The sequence below is a fragment of the Passer domesticus genome, chromosome 2, assembly GCF_036417665.1.
Source record: "Passer domesticus isolate bPasDom1 chromosome 2, bPasDom1.hap1, whole genome shotgun sequence".
In the NCBI taxonomy this organism is placed as follows: Eukaryota; Metazoa; Chordata; class Aves; order Passeriformes; family Passeridae; genus Passer; species Passer domesticus.
The window spans coordinates 69,898,675-69,919,283 of record NC_087475.1 but is presented as its reverse complement, the minus strand read 5'-3'; the positions used below and the strand labels follow the sequence as shown (position 1 = coordinate 69,919,283).

The following is a 20,609-nucleotide window of genomic DNA, read 5'->3' as shown; positions in this document are numbered from 1 at the left end:
AGCCAAACCAAAGTTGCTGATGCCAGGCAGCCAGCAGAGAAGACTGATGTGGGGGGAGGAACACTGGGCTGCACTCGCTGTCAGAGCTAGCTCAGTTCTGCTGGCCACCCCCACCACTACAGCCACGCCACTGGTGACTTTTGAGGCAAAGAGGCAGGATTGCTCTTTGGAGACACACATTGTTTTCAAGCCTTTGCAGTTCTTGCACGACATGGTTTCCTGACTAAAGCTGGCAGTTCCTCTGTGGAGTGTACAGTCGGGAGAAACACCTGCTGGTGTTACTGTGAGCTGGTGAGCGATTACTCACCTGACAATCAGCAACCACAAACCTTCCCAACATTTTTCACAGCAGTGACATGCTTTAAAGCATGTGAGCACGCAGCCAAAAAACCCAGTTAAATAAAAACAAAAAAGGTAAGTCCTGATATTTTAAAGAATGCAAATCTTGCAGTGCTTTGTTAACCTGGGGGAATCTAGTGATTGGCGAGAACCATTTTTTTTTTGTATGTGTGCATACACAGAGGGTACAGCCCACATAGGGTGAAGGATAGATACTGATCTATGCCTGACAGTAGCACTGCAAAACCTGCTCCATGTAAAATTGACTAGAATATCTGTTGGGAGGTAATTCCCAGGGCTACTGAAAGAAGGACATTTGTGAGGCCTGGTTTCATAGCAGCAGTTGCACACAGAAGCAGTTCTCTTTCTACACACTGGGGAAAAAAAAACAAAACCGGAGAGGGAGAGAGGGAAGCGCCCGGATGAGCTGCCAGTGCTGCTGGGAATACGCCAGAGTTGTGTCTTTTCATCTTGTGGTCCCTTTTAACTGTGCTGCTAAACAAACTGCAAGCTGCAGTAACCAAGCTGGGGAGGCCTGCATTCTGCTTCCTTATTTCTGCATAACTGATGACAGGTGTAATCTGGTTCAGGATCCCCACCACAAAGCTTCTTTCACTGCAGCCATTCTTTCAGTCGCCCGTAAGTCAAGCACAGTCATTTACAGCTATCTGAGCCAGTGTCTGTGTTTCTCTCTGCTTCTGCTGAGGCTGCGTAGCTGGCTTCCACACTGTGCCATATTCCATAGGTAAAGTAGATGATAAAGCCTGTGGAAGCCAAGGGAAAGGGCACTGTTAGCTCTGTAAAGAAACAGAAACCTCTACTCACAGCCACTGACACAAGTTACACCAGTCTAAGTCCAGCTTAGCTTCTAGCAGACAGCCACTATCTTCTTTAGGGGAAAAAAGCCATTAACACAGGCACCAGTCTTTAAAAGTCAATCTATCCCAGCCCCAAAAGCATTTCAGACAATTCAGCCTTATCTACGTGGCTGCTGGGAGCATCTTGGGATGCAGCTCAGCTTCTTCAGCTCCAGAAGCACAAGCTCCACCACCTGGACAGCAGAGCAAGGCCAGCCAACAAGGAATGCTCTGAGTTTCTGCTGGCAACAAGACCCATAAGATGGTTCATGGGTTGTTGTTTTGTCCACACAAAGGCTTCAAGACCCTTGAATTTGAAACAAAGCTTGTTACTTGCTGACTAAAGGGCTTCAGTCAAGTCACCAGGGCTGCCCAAGGATGACCAGAGTGCAGAATCCCTCCCTGGAATGCTATAATAAATGTATGGGTGAACAAAATCTAGTAACTTTGAGCATAGCATTTTTCAATTAAACTCACCTAGGAGCATCCAGATTGCAAACCGAATCCACGTGCCTGCGTCTAGCTGCATCATGAGGTAAACATTCACAAAAATACTCCCAACAGGAAGAAAGGGCAAAAAAGGTACCTGAGAAAGAACAAGGGATATGTTACATCTACAAGCACAGTTAATGAGCAGGAACCAACATCACATCTCTTGTAAATGAGAAATGATGGCTGTTACCAACCCTTCAGCTGCCAGATGTGAACCCGTTTTAAAAGCCTGTTTTGCGGTCTAGAAGGAGGCAAGAGGCAAATTTTAGTGGCAATACTAAATACTTGTGGGGCAAAGGAGAGAAGAGTAAAAAACAAGGACTGTATCATGACAAGCACATATTGAAGACCAAGAGATGAAGGTAAAGGGAATGTAAGAGGAGGGACCTGAGGAACTTCATCCATCAGGTACCAAAGCAATGAAGTAATAGAGAGAAAATTATCCCAAAGCAAGGAAAACAAGCAAATACTGCAAGAGATGACTACAGCAGTACCAAGAATGTCTTAGTGGTCTGAGAATCAAAGAATGAGACAGCAAAGCCAAAATGCAAAAATAAGAATATAGAAAATAGCACTGCAAATATAAAATCAAACAAGGCAAATTATAATACTAGAAAAGTTTCTTAATATGGTGGAATTAAGTGGAAAGCGAACTTCACTCCTAAGGGAAAAAGGAGATCTACAAAAACAAACAGGCAGAAATATGGGCCTTTCTTAATTTACGCTTTGCCAGAAAATATTTATGTAAAGTAGCTGCTCACATCATTAGAGAAAGGGGACAGGCACACAAATTGGAAAAGAGAACAAGAATATTTTTCTAAAGTTGGCTTTGTCAAGTCAGTAGAGAGAAATAAAATTTCCCTAGGTGGGTGAGTTATGTACCCAGAGATTGCAGAAGTGATCTCTAAACTATTAAATAAGCAACTCTGAGAGCTCTTGGTAGACTGGTGAAGTCTCTGAAGACTGGGGAAGGGAGAAAAATTACCTGTTAAAAATACAGTAAAACAACTGGGAAACAAACAGGTCAGCCTTGGATTTCCAGAGTGATTTTGGAGAAAAATCACCTTCAGGTTGTAAATGCCCAGAGAACAGTAAGGAGATAAGAAACAAGGTTGTCAAGCATTGGAACAGGCTACCCAGGGATGTGGTGCAATCATCATACCTTTTTAATCATCATACCTTTTTAAACGCCTGGAGGCGTTTAAAAGACATGTAGATGTGGCATTGAGGGACATGGTTTAGAGGTGGATTTGGCAGTCCTGAGCTAATGGTTGGACTTGATGATCTTAAAGGTCTTTTCCAACCAAAATGATTCTATGATTTTGATTACAGATTTAGCTGTGACAGCTATAATTTTCTTTTTCCTTGGACAGGGCAATGGTTGAGGGGAAAAAAAAAGAGGTGAGACATCCTGAGCAAAAGGTGAATAGACCTCCTCAGAAGTATGTTCAGAAAATACAATCTAGTGAGAATGTGTAACTTTTTTGCTCCTGGACATTTCTGTTTCCATCTTTGGGACCATTACCCCAAAATGAGCTGCAAACACAACCTTGGAGAACTCTGGCTGTTACTAAGTTACTAACATCTGTGAATTTACTGAAAAAATTTAATTGAAGAGCAATCCAAATGAAAGCAGTTTAGAGGATGGAATTATAACCCAAAATTAATTTAATAAATTGCAGAGCTACCTGAAATCAATATGATAAAGCATGGCTGTGTAGGATTATGCCGGGAGAAAAACCCCATCCCAGTGTTTCTTTAATACAGAAAGGATGGTGTGCTTGGAGAGGGCAGGAAAACAACAGAGTTCCTCATACTTAAGGCTGTTTAAGAGAGAATGGTCATCCCTCAGCCTCTATGGGGACTAAGGAGGACATGAAAGTGCACTTAGAGCCTTAGACCTTTGCAAACAAGTTTACTTCTTGTGTTCTTTCTCCTTCTATATCCATGATTTGATGTGGCCCTTCACAACCATCCCCTTTCCTCCAGTGTCTGTCTGTTCCCTCTCCTATAACCATGTGCTTTCAAAAGGAGGGTCCTGCCCTTCCCTTCCAGCCACACCTCTGCAGCAGGTTCTGCCTTTCCAGCTTCTCCTGGATAGCAAAGCTGACATCACGCCTATATTCCATGCACATCCATTTGGCCAGTGTCCCCCTTCTGATACAACACATGCACTTCCTCCTCCAACCACCTCCCAGACACCTCTTTTCTACCTACATGTCCCAGGACATTCACCTTAAAGGAGAGTTTGGTTTTGCTTTCAGGCTGTTTCCGTATAATGAAGATGATAGTGACAACAAGGATGGCGGCAATAATCTGTACAGTGCTTATCAGAACGTTTGGCTTAAGGGAAGTCAGGATGCAGATACCCACAATAAGGAAACCTGTGAACAGACACCAAAGGTTACTGACTTTTTTTTTTTTAGGTACAGGGAAAATCCAAGAACAAATCATAAGCAAGCAAAGCAGAATCTGAAAGCTCACAAACAAAACAGCGACTCACAAAACCCCCAACCATAACAGAAATGCCTTTCCCACTATACACCCCCACACAATCCATCTGTGGATTTCTTTTAAGTCAGAAATTTAATCTTCAGTTATTTTGGCCATTACAAAAGCTCATCAAAATCACATCAAGGAGATGAGTTTTCCCACCATGGTGAGTACAAAGCCCTACCAGTTGACTCTGCCCCAGACACTGCCCAGCACTTACCTAAGATGAAGGTTGAGACATTCACCACCAAACCAGAGAATTTGGAAGGATCTGAATCTGTGGAACACAGTATGGCTTTGAGCGAAAACTTCTCCTCTTCCTCTGGCAGAAACCCAGCCTGTGACTCACTGGTGCTCACAGACTCGTTGTTATCTGTCTCCTCTGTCGACCTTGCCATCTGGTATGCCAAATTAGGCTGCTCTGGCTGGTACCTAGGAAAAGGAAATGACACAAAGAGCCTGTTAGTTTGGCTTTTAAATAAGGGTACCACTCATTTAAAAGCCACACAGACAGTCATGGATACCTGCCAGACCTTTACAGCATCAGAACAGGCCCACGTCATGTCTATACCCTTCTGCTTCAAGGGGAAATTTGAGGAATGATGTCATCATGATGTAAGCAAGAATGGCCAGCTCTTATCACCCACAGCGTGGTTGTAACGTAAGCGTTCTAAAGCGGACAGTGCTCCCTTTCCTGAGCCCTGTCATCCATGTCACCAAGACATGACTGTGTGACAGGGGAAGCAAACAGCAGAGGGACAGACCAATGGTCATAACCAGGCCATTGTGTCACCTGTGGCAGTTCAGCTCTTGCATTTTGGCACGGAGGTGGCTGAGCTAACAGCTCTGTAGCTATCACACCCTGCAGCAGCATTTCTGGTGCTCCATACCCCTCCACCCCAGGCTCTTCTGCCAGCTTATCTGCTGCCACACAAGGAAGGAAAAGCTGAAGCAAGAATTGTTGTTGCATGTGTGGACAGCACATTCAATAGGGCTGTGACACACAACCATGTGGAACCATAAATAAAAACTCTTCCAGCCTCAGCTCTTCGTTAGAGAAGGTTTTGTCAAGTTACTCAGCCACAAGTCTGACTAAAGGACTGGGCCACTTTGAAAGTCACCTTAAAACTGTTTCTGTGGGGATGTGTTCACAATGAGGCCTTTGTTAAACACTGAGAATTGTGAAACGCAGTGAAATCCTTGGGTCTAGCCACAGCAAGAAACTAGTGGCAGGATCTTACAGCTCTGGAAACAATTCAGCTGCTACATCATTAAGTAGTCAAGAGGCAGACAAATCCACTGCCAAGGTCACTACAAAACAGTAGTGCCAACCCATGATGGGGGAAATGTCATGCAATAGGTACAGCAGCTTGGAAAATCACATTAAAAAGCCATTTCTAGCTCTGAGGAAAATAGTAGGCTGGGAAATCAGGAAACTTAAGACGGATAAGGCAAATTGGTAAGCATTTTCAAGGGGCAGGGAGCAGAGCACAAACACAAAGCAATGGTACCACAGAACAGCACTGGCCCTTCACCTGCTTCAAAACTGTTCTTAGATCAGTGCAATTGCTGTGAAAGCCTCCATTGGATTCTGAGTAAGTCATTCCAAACACAAAGGTACTTTTCAGTTATTTTTTTCATTAACTGAGTGCTGTTGTCTGCAAGGTGCCAAGCACTGAAGCTTAGGTTTGGGAAGCTGTGGGAGCTCAGCACTTCTAAGACACACTGATCCTGCAAACACATGCTCAGTTCTTTCCTGCTACTAGACTTCATCTCAAATCCCCTTTCAAAAGGAGGACAACCTGAAATGGTATCCCCACTGGGGACAAGAGTGGGGACAAGACAGGCATCCACGACCACACATCTTTCCTCCCTACCCCTTGGCCTATCTCCTGGGGCATTTAGAGTTGACCACAGCAGGACTGGCACGGAACAAGGGTTAAGCACGAAAAAAGGGTTAACCAAGTTCAGAGGACCTCCCTGTAGATCCAACTATCACAATCCCCCATGAAATTAAAGAAACAAGCTCTTCACATGCCTGTAGCTGGAGATGTGTCCATAGAAACTATGAGGGGATATGACTGCTGTGTGGAATTCTCTCTGTGTGCCAGAAGAGACAAGGCTTCTACATTCTTACCTCAGTACCAACACACAGGCTGCTACCAAGGAGTAAGCCAGGAGGGTCCCGATGGACATGAGGTCCACAAGATCTTTCAAGTCAAAGAGAAAGGCCATAACAGCTGTAGGAGGAAAGCAAGGTAAGAGAGAAGAAAAATCAGCAACATGGCAGAACATGCACATCTCAGCAGCGTTAATATTGATGCAGCACACATGTGACTCTTCCTCAGGACTTGGAAGGGGAGCTTAAGATGTCCCAAGAGAAGAAAAGGCAGGCCCTGGTGCACGAATACCCTAAGACTCCACAGGCCTCAGTAGCTGAAACAATAGGAAATGCTTACTACAGTAAATTCCAGCCTGTTTGTCTCACACAACTACCCACAAAAAGCACGGGTTTAAGCCATAACCTCATTTTAGTCCCAAAGTGCAGCTGCAGTACTCCTAAAGTCACAATTATCTCCTGGAAGTAGCTAGAGGCAACACAGGATGGGCAGCACCTTGCCCTGGTGTCTCAGCTCAGCTGGGTTGCAATCAGGCTTGTGCATGCAATGGGATCAAGCATCAAAGAGGGCATCTTGAAGTAGCAGGTGTCATCACGGGGATTTCCAGAAAAAGGCTGCCATTCCTTAGGGATAACCCTGCTTACACACCCTCACCAGGTAACTCTGGTTGTACAGGAATTTGTACAGAGCTTTCAGAAGGCAAAGTGGATAAAAGACACAGAGTCAGACATCAGGTGGCACCAACAGCCATATGAGAGTGTAGGGACCTCAGAGCCAAGCCTGGCCCTGCTCAGCCTTAATACACAACCTGGAGCCCAATAATCAGCCCAACCTTCAAACTCAGCTGGCAAATGCTGACCCTGCAGTGTTGTGTGGGTTTTGGTCATAGGCACTACAGACCACTTGGATGAGGCCACAAAGCTGGGCTTTTTTTTTACTTTATACTGCTCTTGTTCCTACCCCACCATGGTCTGGACCCAAGAATACCTGAAGAGGAAGGTGTGGGAGAAGGAGGCTGTGAGGAGGCTCTGCGAGTCCCAGCAGCAAGAGCTGAGCCCTTTCACAGGTGCTCAGAGCCCAGGGCAGCAGTCTGGCAGCAACTCCCCACTAAAGGTGGCACGTTCTTGTACCCACAGCTCATCCTGCATTTGCAGCAGAAGGTAAAGAGGAAGCAGCAAGTCCACTCTCCTCTTTGCCAGGCATCGTAAGGAAGGGGGGTGGCTGCAAGAACAGGGTAAGCTGCTCATCCTTGCTGTCCGGGAGGTTTCATTCCTGTATTTCTGGCGGGCCAGGAGAAGGGGAGAACAGGACAGCTGCCAGCTGTGACTAACTGATTAACAAATGCCAGTGCCACAGGGGCCATCTGCTCATCTCCGGCTGCTCTGGCATCTTCTGCAGAGCTGCTACCACAGACGGTGCAGTGTCTACAGGCCAACAGCCACGAGGATGCTGAGGCACCGCTGGCTGCTACCTTGCAGGGTGTTAATTACTTTCAAGGCTGGCTGAGCAGATAAAGGTAGTTCCTGGCATGAGACAGGATTGTAAGCTATGAGCTCTGAGAAACAAGGACAAGCACACAGTGAGCTGCTCATGTTCACCCAGACTCTTCAGGGCATGCCCTGGAAATCCAGGACACCCTCTGGGATGCCATATTCTGCAGTATATCCAATTAGTAAGTGGGCTAGAGTCAGGCGGACTTATCTGCCCTGAAGATGAGCTTATGTCTCCTTTCCACACATTTTTGCAAGTCTTTGGATCCTACCTGCAGTAGCTCCTGAGGTCACTGTTGCAATTAAGGGAGTTTTTCTCTTCTCGTTGACTTTAGCCAAAAATTTAAAGAGAAGTCCATCTTCTGCCATAGCATAAATTATTCGAGGCATTGGAAACATGGAGCCAAGGAGACTACAGACACAGGAAGGAGAAATAATCTACTTATATCATCTCCTGCTGAGCACAGGCACACAAGTGAAAGCAAGTTTATGGCAGTGTAACTATAGAACAGGTGGCTTTTGTTCACTTCAGCTTCTCCTTCAAGGGCTCCCTCTGAACACCCACGTTACTGATAGCTGGTAACTGAGGTGAAGCTGTATGATTCTGGATTGCTAAACTTAGCCATGGGGCATAAAACCAGCCTGACTTTCGCGTAGTAAAAGAGCTGTAACCTCTATGAGCCTCTGTGAGTTGCTCACCTAATTGAGTAGATCTAAGTTGATCTGGAATAGGCCTTCCAAGTTCAAGAGGTGACAGGTTCTGCCTCCAGCCTGCCCTGCCTCCAACCCAGATGGCTGTCCTGCAGGTAACCTGCAGACAGATGGCCTTGGATATGGTAAGCCCCATGTGTTCCTGAAGATGCCCCCTGCACCACCTGACACAAGTCTGCTCTCCACCCAGCAGGCCAGGATGTCCTGCCCCCAAACCGTGCTTGCATTGCATAGTTTCCTCCATGACTTAGTCACTCAATCCAGATTTATATTCCTGAGATGCACCTGCTGGGTCTTCTGCTAAGATGGGAGTTTCTGAAGTGATACTGGTCACCTGCTTCTCTGGTACCTACCACAGGGTGAAATCCTGGTCCTTTTGAGGTCAGTAGCTCTGAATTTCATCCCTGGTCTCCGCTCCATTTCTTAAAGGAGATGGAGGTACATGAGAGATGTACCTTGAGAGATGCAGAAATGAAGAGCAGTGTCTTACCTTGTAGAAAGTGCACACAAGGAACCAACAGCCACTGCATAGTTGGCTCCATCCCAACCCACGTATTTAAAGGCATTGGGTAAAGGGCTATTGGTATCCAGCTGGTAGTAAGGCATCATGAGTGTCAGGGCAGCCGACACGCCAAAGTAAGCCACGAAGCAGATGAGAAGAGATGCCACAATGCCAATAGGAATGGCTTTCTGAGGGTTTTTTACCTCCTCACCTAGAAGAAAGAAATTTAAATATCAGCTAAATGACAAGCAAGACCTTTATCCCAACCTAGGGCAGGGGTGCTGGCTGGGGCTTTCAAAGGTATCATGGGTACAGAAGTGCTCTTTCACCATCATGCTGTTGATGGCCTGCTCCATCCACTTGGGATATTACACCCTGTTTGATCCCATTTCTGCTGCTCCTGTCACTTCTTCTGACACACATTCATGGAAGCCTTGTAAACTCAGGCACAGAAACAATCTGGATTAAAAATAGTCCTTTCCCCAAAACAGATCATCCTTCTATCCTACTCCTTCTATCCTACTGACGGTGCAGACCCAAGAAGAGTTCAATGACCACAGATGATGGAGCAAGAAATTATTGTGCAGGGAAAATCCATGGATGTCCATTTTAGTACCATCTCCACCAGAACTAATACACTAGGATCACGGCACCATAGGTGCCTATTTCTGGAGAAGGGCAGAGTGCCTGAAAGTCATATGGATCTTTGAAAATGCCTCACAACAAAAGGACCTCCACTAGTTTTTATGGAAAATTTTCAACAACCAAGTAGGAAAAATGTGTGTAAAAAAACCCGAAAATTCCTCAAAATTCAGGCACTGATCAATTACAGAACAGATTTGAGCTTTCCTAGTCCTACAAAACTGCTCTGAAAGCAAGAGCTCCTAAGGTACAGCATTTGATCCTTACACCTACAAGTCAAAAGCAGATGAATGTTTCTCCCACAAGGAGAGGCTCCAGGGCTGGCTGGAGTAATGGAGCCAACACTTCTCCAACTCCTTGCTTGGAAGAAGATGTAGTAATGCTTTATTTGTCTGTGATGTTTCCCTTCTCTCTCTGCTCCAACTGCTCTTGCCAAATGTGAAATTAAGGATAATCCTTTCTTCGGGGAATTAAGATTCATCTTAGCCACAAGAAATATGACTATGCTGATGGCTTCTCTCTCAAAATGAGACCTCTTAACCTTTACAGGTAAAATCTCCTGATTCTGAAGCACAGCTCTAGGGTGCAGTTTACTCCTCAGAGGCTTCCTCTTTCTCTGGATCTTTAAAATACTCCAAGCCATCAGAGCTTCTTCACCTGAAGGCACTGAAGAACTCTGTTCCAGAATAACCTGTTGATTAAATTATCATCTAGAGTTAGAGGCTCAAACTCATACCAGACATGTGAACCTGGGCCTTCCCTGTTTGCCTAGCTGGTAAACCTGGACATGTTTTCTGTGGAGTCTGACCTGGTTGTGTCATCACTGACCATCCACAAGCTTGGGCCCTGCAGGCAAAGAAGGGAGGAAGCTCGTGGTTATAAAGTTTATCCGTGTGCCACAGCAGCTAGAAGTCAGCACTCAGGCACTCAGGGACTTGAACAAATTCAGCACTTTCACTATTAGGAGCAGCTGAGCCAAAAGCCTATTTTGAGCTGAGTTTCAGAGGGACGACAAATGCGATGTCCTGAATTCCCTATTATCTCTACTCTGCAATGTTATTGAAAGTCAATCTACCAGCAGCCAGGTTCATAACCAGAATGAAGACATCTTCCCTCTTACCTGTAGTAGCAATACAGTCAAATCCCACAAAAGCATAAAAACACGTGGCTGCCCCTGAGAGGACTCCTTTCCATCCATAGGGCATAAACCCTCCAACACCGTAGAGCTTTTCTTCCTGTGTTTGACTGAAAGGCACGGCACTGGGTTAGAAGTGATCCTGCCTAGCTGGGAGTCACAAAGCTATGCACAAAGCTCATAACAAAATCCAAAGCCAAAGTTTGAAGAAGCAGGCTCTCTCCCTTTCATAAGCTAGCATACCAGGCAAAATGCTAAGCCCTACCCACTGCTGCGCTTTGGACTGGCCTGCAACAGCCTGGGGAAGGCATGGAATAAAAATGGTTCCCACCACCTCTTCTGTGGGATGGATAAAAATGTCTTGCCTAAGACAAGGAGAAAATAGCATGAATATTGAAAATAATCTCCTAATATTACTGCATGTGTGTAGATACATATATTCATTTGAACAGAAGCTTTGGAAAAGGTGAAGACTGAGAAACATGTGAACCATCCACTTTTTACTTTAGATAAAGGGTAGGTGAGTAGACATAAGAAAGGAATGCAGGGTGCCATAATTGTTTAAAATCCACCCCATTTTCAATTCTCATCTTTCAAATTCTGTGTGCCAAGCTCATACTCAAACCATGCCTGTAACCATGACACAGAAGTGGAGCATGGATCCCCAACACACCAACTGCTTTGCTGAGCCTTAACCAAAGTTCATTTAAGTCAACAAACACAGGCTGATCCCAGAGCACTCTGGACTGCAACCCCATATCCATGTGCCTTGTGTTGAGTGACATAATAAGCACACCCTTCACTTCAAGTGACTTAGGTCACTTTTTCAGTGAAAAGTCTTTGTAAAGATGAATTAAGGCAGTTAAACTAAACTAAATCCCAAATCTGCAAGTCTTCTCACATATAAACATCTGAATTCTCTCACAGAAGCTCTGCTGAGACTTAGATGAAATCTGGCCAACAGAAATAGCACAACCCAAATGTGGATCACTCTGGAAATAATGATAAAATAAACCCCAGACAGATTTTACAAAAATAGTAAGCCATACAGGTCAAAGAGCTGCACTCATACTTTGAAACTCTTGCAGTAATTGTTCCTTGCATGGGAATAGCAGGAGGGAAGGAGAAGGGACTGGTCCTTTAGAAGCAATTTGTTTGCAGCAGGTTGAATTTTGAAAAGAGGCTCAAGAAGTGACTTTTACACAAGATAAATTTGACCCATACAACACTTATGAACCTCAAATTTTGCCCAACTGTGCTTCCTTGCAGGCCATCATAAAAGGCCTGATATATGTGGAGATACTTAAAGGCCCTTATTCTGTACGGCACATTCTCAAGCAAAAATTAATAGCTTTGTCTTACTGGTAAGCCTTCTAAGCTCCTTAATTTTGATCTTGTGTAGGATGACAGAATTTTGGCCAAGCAGCAAAATGTCATTAAAAACAGATTTATGATATGCTTGCAGCAATGCATTAAAATAATCTGCAACTTGCCTTCATTTTGAAGTATTTGGGACAAGGTCTCTACAAGGTACAACAATGCCAAAAGGATATTGCCCAAGTATTCAAAGAAAGTACTCAGCTATACTTGGATATGGCTTCATACAGGCACCATAGTCAGCCTGGTGTAGACTTGAGTAGAACACTGTCTAAAGGGCCTCTTTTCTCTCAGCTTTGGGTGCTATATTGGCTATAAGGCCAGAAATGGCCCATCCTGCAGCAGGGCTCACAATGACACAGCCTGCTCCTAGCACTTTCAGCCCATCAGCACAGCTTGCTTTCAGCAAACACGCACCAAAGACAGCTTTGCCTCCAAGGTATGCAGCAAAGGAGGCAGCCATCCCATTCACTGGGTTTCCAACTGAGTCCACAACCCCCCATTAAACTTGCTTTTGAAAATGCACCAGCTCCTGAGATGAGAAGAAAACATCCAACCTACTTGTCTTTGAAAATGCTGTGGCTGGTGTTGTAAATGTCCTGTTCAGTCAGGTACCAGTTTTTAACAGATCCTTTCACAAAGCCGGAGATGACGACAAATCCAAGGACAAGGACGTTGATGCAGGTGAACACTTTGTTCACCAGGGCAGATTCTTTCACACCAAAAGCTAAAAGCCCTGGGGGAAAAATGGCATAGGTCAGGTATTTCACCACCAGCAGCAGGTGCTGGAGACTCACACACATAGCTCAACTGTGTTCATGCTGTGCTCTGCCCAAATTATCACACCTCGTTTCTTCATAAAGGCAAGTAGCTGAGGATTCCCTCACCCAGAAGTAGGATGAGGACTTCAGCTCTGACATTATTTCTGCAGAATGTGATACACTCTCCCACTCAGCACGCCCATGTGGACTGTGTCCAGTAAAGTGCTTTGCTAATACACTTAAACTACTCCCACAGCCTCAAACTCCACACAGAGACCAGGAGAAAGCATAACAGATGGGTTTCAATGGAGGAACATTGTCTTAGAGGTCTTGGCCAAATGCAGAAGTTATATACAACACTCAACTTTCCTTAGAAACAGGGTTCTTCTGTTTATGAAGGGGACCAAATCCAGGAGGAGTCTATTTCTAACAGCTACTTTTAGAGCTGAAGACAAAGAAGGTGGTGGCATCTCGGGAATCCTGCTCCCACTTAATCAGCAAGAGCTTTGTCAGTGAGTTCAGTGAGAGAAAGACTGTAGCTTGGTCTTAAGATCATCTATCTGAAGAAGAGCATGGATACAGGCCTTGGCAAACAAAATCTCACTGAGGCATAGCTTGGCTTCTCAGGTCGACAATCTCTCTTAACTTCCCCTTCAGGTTTCTGATTGTTAAGAACTGAAACTTTTAACTCAAATCTAAAGCTGAAGGAGAAGTAAAAAAAACTTCACACAGGCCTGAGGGGGAAGAGAAGCACAACACAGTGTTCTTTTACTGCTACTCCAAGGGACTTCAATGAGAGAGGAGCATCCTGTGTACTCACCTTTCCTTCTTTTAAGGCAAGAAATAAGCTGAGACAGCCATATCAGAAGAGTGTTTCATAGGACTGCATACTAGCCCACAAAAACTTATAATGTACTCTATAGAAATCTGAAGCTCGAGACAGTGCAAACAGAAATAAACTTGTGGTGATGGTATTTGAGACTAAAGTTGCTCTTTCAGCAGCTTTTTTTTAGAAAATAATGGTTTGCCTTTTTTATTAAAATCCATGGAATTTGCTTCATGCAGGAGCATAAAGCCACCTTATTATAAAGTAACCTTTGTAATTTTATACCTCAGCAGTGCTCAAGTGAAGAGTTCTAAATTTTGTAAATTGTATCTGAAGTGAAAGATCAGATTCTGATTTGAAATTAAAGCAATTCATATAACTTACAAAGGAACAAATGGGAAAAACTCTCCCATTCAGATGTAATCCTGAAAACAGACGGCTGCTATTGGCTTCAGCAGCCCTTGATACAGTCCTAGATCCAAATGCAAACCCAAATGCCAAAGCATCCCTTGTTTATGAGGCCTGTCCCCATGAGCACAGCTCACACTGAGAAGGCCATTCTGATCAGTGGGAAATGTCAGGATAACCTTGCCAGTGTGACACTGCAGCTTCTGCCTGCTGGAAACCACAGAGGAGTATAGAAGCATAATTTTTAAAATTTGCCTAAACTTGGTAATGCTTTGCAAGACCCAGCTGGCATAGAGGTAAACATTCACAAGAATTTTGATCCTGCAAGTTGTCAGAACTTTTCCAATTTATGAACAAAGGCTTGGCACATTTTTAGGGAAAAAAGAGGTGTGGACTGTCTGTGACACATTTATTTCTCTGGAGTCTTGTATTCACTTCTGCAAATTGAAGCCCATATATATTTTAAAAAACCCAAAACTAAAACAGTAGTACATGAAACTGTAACCAAGTCCTCTTTCTTTTTTTCCCCTCACTTTCATGGCTCAAGGCATCAAAAACTGGCAGATTATCAAAGGGGGAATAAGGCTGATAGACTAACTGCATGAAATTCTTGTGTAATAGGATTTGTGGAGGGAAGGATTAAACTCCTATACCTGATTGAGGATAACAAGTCATCTTTTCTTTTCCTCCTTATATAAAATTTGATTGAAGGTTTTAAAAGTAGCTCAAAAAATATTGAGAATGCTCCCCTCTAATTAAAAACCTTGTAAATAGGCTATGCCCTGTGCAAACTCCACAGCAGCTATATAGATCAATCCAATACTTGTAGCAAAGAAAGTCTTTAATATGTTGTTCAAAAGAAATCAGAACTTCATGCTCATTCCAAAAGCAAACAATGAGATGACGGAAGAAGGAGATGCAAGACCCACGAACTCCTCCAGTGCCTCACCTGTTAGGATGATGATTATCACCACAGCAAAGATGTCTGGGTATTTTGCTAGCACTCCGGGAGCATCCATCGTCATGTATTTTTTACAAAATTTTTCAATGTGCTGCCCTATGATTTCATCAAACGTCGCGCTCCAGGCTCTGGCCACGCTCGAGGTTCCTGCCAGAGGATAGAAAGGACAGAGATCACCATTTGTGGCTGGCACATGTTCCAAACCAGGGGGAGCTTTGTAAGGTTTTTCAATACAGAGGGCCTCGAAGCAACCTTGCATGTGCTCCCAGGTGCTGGGAGCAGACTTTCACATCCATACCCAGCCCACAGCCTGTGTTCGTGCTTGGCATCTGCTCTGACAGTAACACACACAGGTGGTGGGTCCCAGACTCATGCGGAGCTGACGAGAAAAGTATTTTTAGTCTGGCTTCTTTGCAAACCTCAACTTTGCCTTTGATACTGCCCTGACTGACCTTTTCCTTAAACCCCCAAGGGCCTGTCCTTCCCCGAAACCTGGTAATTTCTGTTACCAGAGAGGTCCAAAGGTAATGCTGGCAGAAGTCCCTGGCAGCCCCAATCAGGTGGCTGCAGCCCAGGCACCCTTACAGAATCCAGCTGCCCTCCAGCAGTGCAATGCTGCAGCACCAGAGCCTGGACCACACCAGTGGCCAGCTCTGCACTCTGGCAGCACCCAGGTCTGCTGCTGTGACCTCCAGTGCTAGAGCATCCAAGCAGGAAAAAGACTCAGATACAATTTACATGTTATCTGAGGATAAGTCAGCCTATTGCAGAATGCTGGGGATGACCACAGCAAGTGAAACAGCTCCTGCCTGCAGCAAATGCTCAGGCTTCATCCTCTAGGTTGCTTTTTGTTTCTGTTGAGTGCATCCAACTGTGTGCAGCTTGCTGAGGTGAGGAGTGAACCTGGGTCTCAGGACAAGCAAGCTGGGGACAGTGTCTGGGCCATAAAAGTTATTTTAGAGAACTGAAATAGTAACAACAAAGAATTACCACCAGACAGTGACAGTATTTTGTAAAATAAATTGGGTTTTAAAAGCCAACTTCTCCCTCTCCTGTGTTAATGTGGCTACTGTTACACTCTCAATGTCTCACACAGTACATACACTGTATATAACAGCACCTAACTGCATATCATAATTATTACTGTACATAATTACCTAGTTAAAAAAAGAGCTTGGCTTGGTTTTGGCTTGCAGAGCAGCTCCTCAGAGGATGCCATCAGGGGCCCCTTTCCACCCAGAACAGTCTGTCCTGCCACACTCACCTGTGAGTGGGTGTTCAGGTCCCAACTCCAGCACCTGCAATCCTGTCAAACAATGTCTGTGCTCACCTACAGCCAAATCCTCTGCAGCAGCGGTGGGCAGCACCTGCAGCACAGCTGGGAACACTCGCCTGCCCAATCCAGCTTTGCAACAGCATAAAAATTAAGCTGCAGAACAGACCTGTTGGGAGACTCTTCTGTTCACCAAGACAGAAAAGTGCACAGTGTGAACACCTTTAAAGAGTTTGGACATCACTGCCATCAATTTAATCTTGAGAAATTGCAGAAGTTATTGTACACCACATTACAATTTTTCAGGTTAGCTTTGGCACGATTTGATGAAAAAAGACTATTTTAGTGCTATTTTTTTGTCCTAGCTCTAATATTTTACATTCTAGGACGGGAACACCCAGCTCCTGCATGTGTTATATTAGATGCCAGCTGCTTCGATGCCAGTTCCACAAAACTATGAGCCATTTATCTGGAACTCTCTGTAACCAACAGGCTTGAGGGAGCAGGGGGAATCTCACGTTCTTTCAACAGCACAGACACCTGGATAATATCTTGCTGTTGTTAGAGAGCACAGTGCTAAGACATTCAGCTGGTACCCAGGAGGACTTACTAGTTCTGCATCAGCATAGCCTCACCAGAGCAGATTTGGCTCCTGCCTACAGCATGCAGCTCCCAGGAGGACTGCAGAGCTCAGGTGCTGGGCTCGCTGCAGGAACAGGCACAGGCAAGGAGGTCACCAAGTGCCAGGAAACCCCAGAAGCACCTACTTACCTATGAGTGATGAGATACTGTTACTCATCATACTACCAGCTCCCACCACTTTCTAGTTCCTGAAACACATCCCACAATCTGGCACAGTTCCCCAAACCCACATCATCCCAGAAGAAAGTTCACATCAGATCCCAGACCTGGACACCTGTCTCCTTCTCTCTAGGCCATAACTGATAAGTTGCACCCCCATTTATTTCTCATCACCCACCTCCGAGGCTCCACATGAGCCTTCCACCAGGTAAAATCACTTCAATTAATTAAAAGTTACTGGCCACCCATCCTTGGGACTCCAGGATTTCTTTTTCCACCCTCCAATACTTCCTGAGTCACTGTCTGAGAACCTCAGCATGAAAACACCAAGCTGACCGAGCCCTTTAGAGATGCACATTTTTGATACACTGCTTGGCATTTTCTCAGCAAGATTAAGAAAAAAACAGCTTTCTGCCCCTCTCAAGCCCTGGCTCTGAAGTGCAGCATGTGCCTGTCAGAGACAGGAAGGACTGATGTACCAGGACATTTAAGGATGTCTGTGTGTTTGAGAGTGAGCAGGTCAAGCTTTGCCCTGCTGGGGCAGTGCCCTGCTCCCACACCCCCCAGCCTCTATTCCAGCACTGCTTTGGCACACCAGGGGCAGGGCTCCCTCCACTCTGCCTAACCCGGCTCCCGAGTGGCCAAATGACCACAAGTCCCACCTGGCCCACAAAGGCCCAGGGGTTTTTATGGCTGAGCATGAGTGCAGCACATCTTGACCCTACCTTCCTCTTGGAGTTTGTATCTGAACACTGCTGGAACCCAGGCACTGGTAGCTATGTGTGCTTTTCTATATCTTCTCTGTCTTTTGCTCCTTCTTCTAATTCCCTCCTCTTGGAAGAGTTTGAGTAACTAACATGGAACAGGTTTAAAGTTTGCTAAGTTGGATGGGCTAAATTAATGCTGTGAGAAGTGTTTTATGTTGATCAGATGTTGTAGTAAGTCTTTAGCCAAAGTCACCTAATTTTTCAAAGTTTGCCAGTAAACTTTTGTGTTGTTTGGCCTCTTGAGACTATCTGGTCAGTATTTCTCCCGTGTGTCTAACTCAGAGTACAGGAACCATTATAAACACTTTCAAAAGTCTCATTGAGAGTTGATTGGGGCCTTACAGTGGCAGCCAACATATCCTTCTCCTCCACGCCCCAGAAGCTGCTGGGAGTTGTCCTTGCTCTCAAGAGGGGCAATTAGCTCTGAGAAAAAAGCTGGGTAAGATAAAGAGACTTCCTACACCTCATATCCTCCCCCAGCATTTTTCCACCTTAGCCACCCTTTCTCACAAATTATGAGAAAGACAGTTTGCAAATACTCATTCTTGATAGAGGACTGAAATAAAAGTAATGAAGTTGTATTTGAACACATTCATGGATAGTATCTACTTATTTTTAACTGAATTCTCTGCCTTGTGACAATACACTAATCAGTCAACTCTGAAATAAGAATTGAGACAGTTGTTCAAAATCCATTATGAGAGGAAAAAAAAAAAATCTCGGAAATACCACTCTGAGCCCAGATCCTCGGAGCAGAACATTCAGTAGGCAAAACTTTTCATTGTGCATTTGCAGAATCAGGTTTTGGGACAGCAACCACGGCTATGTCACTCATTTTGGTCGTCCAGTATCATGGTAGGAATGGCCCCAAAACCAACTAGATGAAGGGCATGAAGGAGACGATTTATCATTACCTTTCTGGAACAGAAGAAAAATTACCAAGAAGTCTGTTCAATTTTTCTACGTGTAGCCTAAGCAGAGTCCATCGTAGAAGTGTGGAAGAAATCATGCGCATACTTTTTAAAAAATTATTTTCATCTACTCTTTGCAGTGAATGTAATTCACAAAATAGCTACAGGACTCAGACTTCTTAAGGAGAGGAGTTTAATTACTCTGGCTTTTCATCTTCTTTTTTTTTTCTTTTTTTTTTTTTAAGGAGTCGAAGAGGAGAAAAATATTTCAGGTAACACACAGAGGAAAGCCAGCATGATCTCAGACAGGCAGCTGCTATGCCACTATGTTGTTCTTTATATGATCATACCCTCCAAGCACCATGGAAACTAAATTCCGAGGTAATGCTTACAAATCCCATAAAATGAATTTTAAAAAAACAACTCCCTTTAGTAATTTAGCAAATGTTGGTTTTCAGTTTAACTAGCAAGCTTTCAGTCTCAACTGGCGAGTCTGTTGCAGCCTTAGAGGCGTGATAACAAGCAGCCTGCCCAGAATGTACTTGAAAAGACACGAATCCTTAATTAGCAAAGTGTGGCTTAGTTTTAATGCATCAGCTGATTTGCACAGCGCATGCTCTGAGCTTGAGCCAGGGCCTCTCCTAGTGGGAATCAAGGGCTTAGGAGGGATTTGGTTTGTATTTTCCAGAGACTGTGAACCTGCAGATCATCTCAAGATTAATTCCCCAGCAATTCACAAGACAAAACTCTTATCTCCAGATACTTTAAATAGATCCCAAAGGGACCAGAATTAATCCTTGATCAACTGTGAGTACAGACACTCTGTAGAAAAGCATCTTTCCATGAGCAGCTTCTTTCTAAGCAGACAGGACACTCTTTAGCACCCTAGCAAGCGTGCAGAAGCCAGGGGATGCCAGAGGGATGAGGTGGAGATTCAGAGGAACTCCCAGCAGCAATAAGCCCTCAGTCAGCAGCACAGGAGCCATCAAAGGCACATCCCACTGATGAGGCCTGAAACCCTGGGTGAGTGCAAGAGTGAAGCATCCATTTTGTAAGAGAAACACAGGCACACAAACAAGGGTGACCCTACAGACCAGGCTGCCACCTTGAACTAAAGCTAGGCTCTGGCAGCACACCCAGCATACTTACCAATAACATAGGACAGGATTAGATTCCAGCCCGTGATGAAGGCCCACAGCTCACCCACAGTCACGTAGCTGTAGAGATAAGCTGATCCTGTCTTAGGGACTCGAGCACCGAATTCTCCGTAGCAGAGTCCGGCCAGCACCGAAGCCAAGGCGGCAATCAAGAAGGAGATGACGATGGCAGGTCCTGCGTTTTCCCGTGCCACAGCTCCAGCCAGTACATAGACACCTGCACCCAAAGTGCTGCCTACACCCAGGGCCACCAAGTCAAACGTGTTAAGGCATCGCGACAGGCGACTGTCTTCTCGAGAGCAGTCCACGTTTTTCCGGCGAAGAAGCTGGTTTCCAAAATTGGTAATTTTTTGACACTCCATCTTCCTGTTTGGGCCTGCAAGAAAGATGCTGCCATCATTATCTAGAGCAGAAGACCCTCCTACATCAGCATCAATGCACCAGGAACAATGCTACGGCCCTGTTACATTTCAGCACATGAAACTTCCCATCTTCCACCTTCTTACAAGATGAAATGTCTCCTCTGACATTTTATCTAGACTTACCATGGGGAATTAAAATAAACAACACCAAAGTTCTGCTTCCA

The 20,609-nt window shown here is 44.8% G+C and overlaps 1 protein-coding gene and 1 long non-coding RNA gene across 3 annotated transcripts; one reads left to right on the top strand and one right to left on the bottom strand.

Annotated features, from left to right (window-relative positions):
- Positions 1-458: 458 nt before the first annotated feature.
- SLC7A1 (solute carrier family 7 member 1) lies at positions 459-20,385 on the bottom strand. 2 transcript variants are annotated; one of them, XM_064409114.1, is made up of 11 exons: positions 20,016-20,385; positions 15,103-15,261; positions 12,720-12,894; positions 10,767-10,891; positions 8,993-9,215; positions 8,064-8,203; positions 6,319-6,421; positions 4,402-4,613; positions 3,924-4,072; positions 1,674-1,782; positions 459-1,103 (listed from the first exon to the last, which is right to left on the bottom strand). In XM_064409114.1, exons 1-11 carry the CDS (start codon positions 20,383-20,385, stop codon positions 994-996), a joined length of 1,875 nt encoding a protein of 624 aa, XP_064265184.1. In that variant the 3' UTR covers positions 459-993. The 2 variants fall into 2 exon arrangements, with proteins under 2 accessions (XP_064265184.1, XP_064265185.1); XM_064409115.1 differs by having other exon boundaries at positions 15,103-18,873; positions 20,016-20,156.
- Positions 6,302-20,073, top strand: LOC135294188 (uncharacterized). The gene is made up of 3 exons (XR_010356352.1): positions 6,302-6,439; positions 19,112-19,247; positions 19,555-20,073. It is a non-coding gene; the product is annotated as an uncharacterized LOC135294188 (long non-coding RNA).
- Positions 20,386-20,609: the final 224 nt, after the last annotated feature.

Bases quoted from the DNA above. Each gene is read 5' to 3' on its own strand.
- SLC7A1 (XM_064409114.1), bottom strand. From the start codon at position 20,385: ATGGAGTGTCAAAAAATTACCAATTTTGGAAACCAGCTTCTTCGCCGG. The intron at 15,262-20,015 runs GTAAGTATGCTG...ATCCTCTGGCAG, and splicing joins AATCCTGTCCTATGTTATTG to GAACCTCGAGCGTGGCCAGA. The intron at 4,073-4,401 runs GTAAGTGCTGGG...GTCTGTTCACAG, and splicing joins TGTCTCAACCTTCATCTTAG to GTTTCCTTATTGTGGGTATC.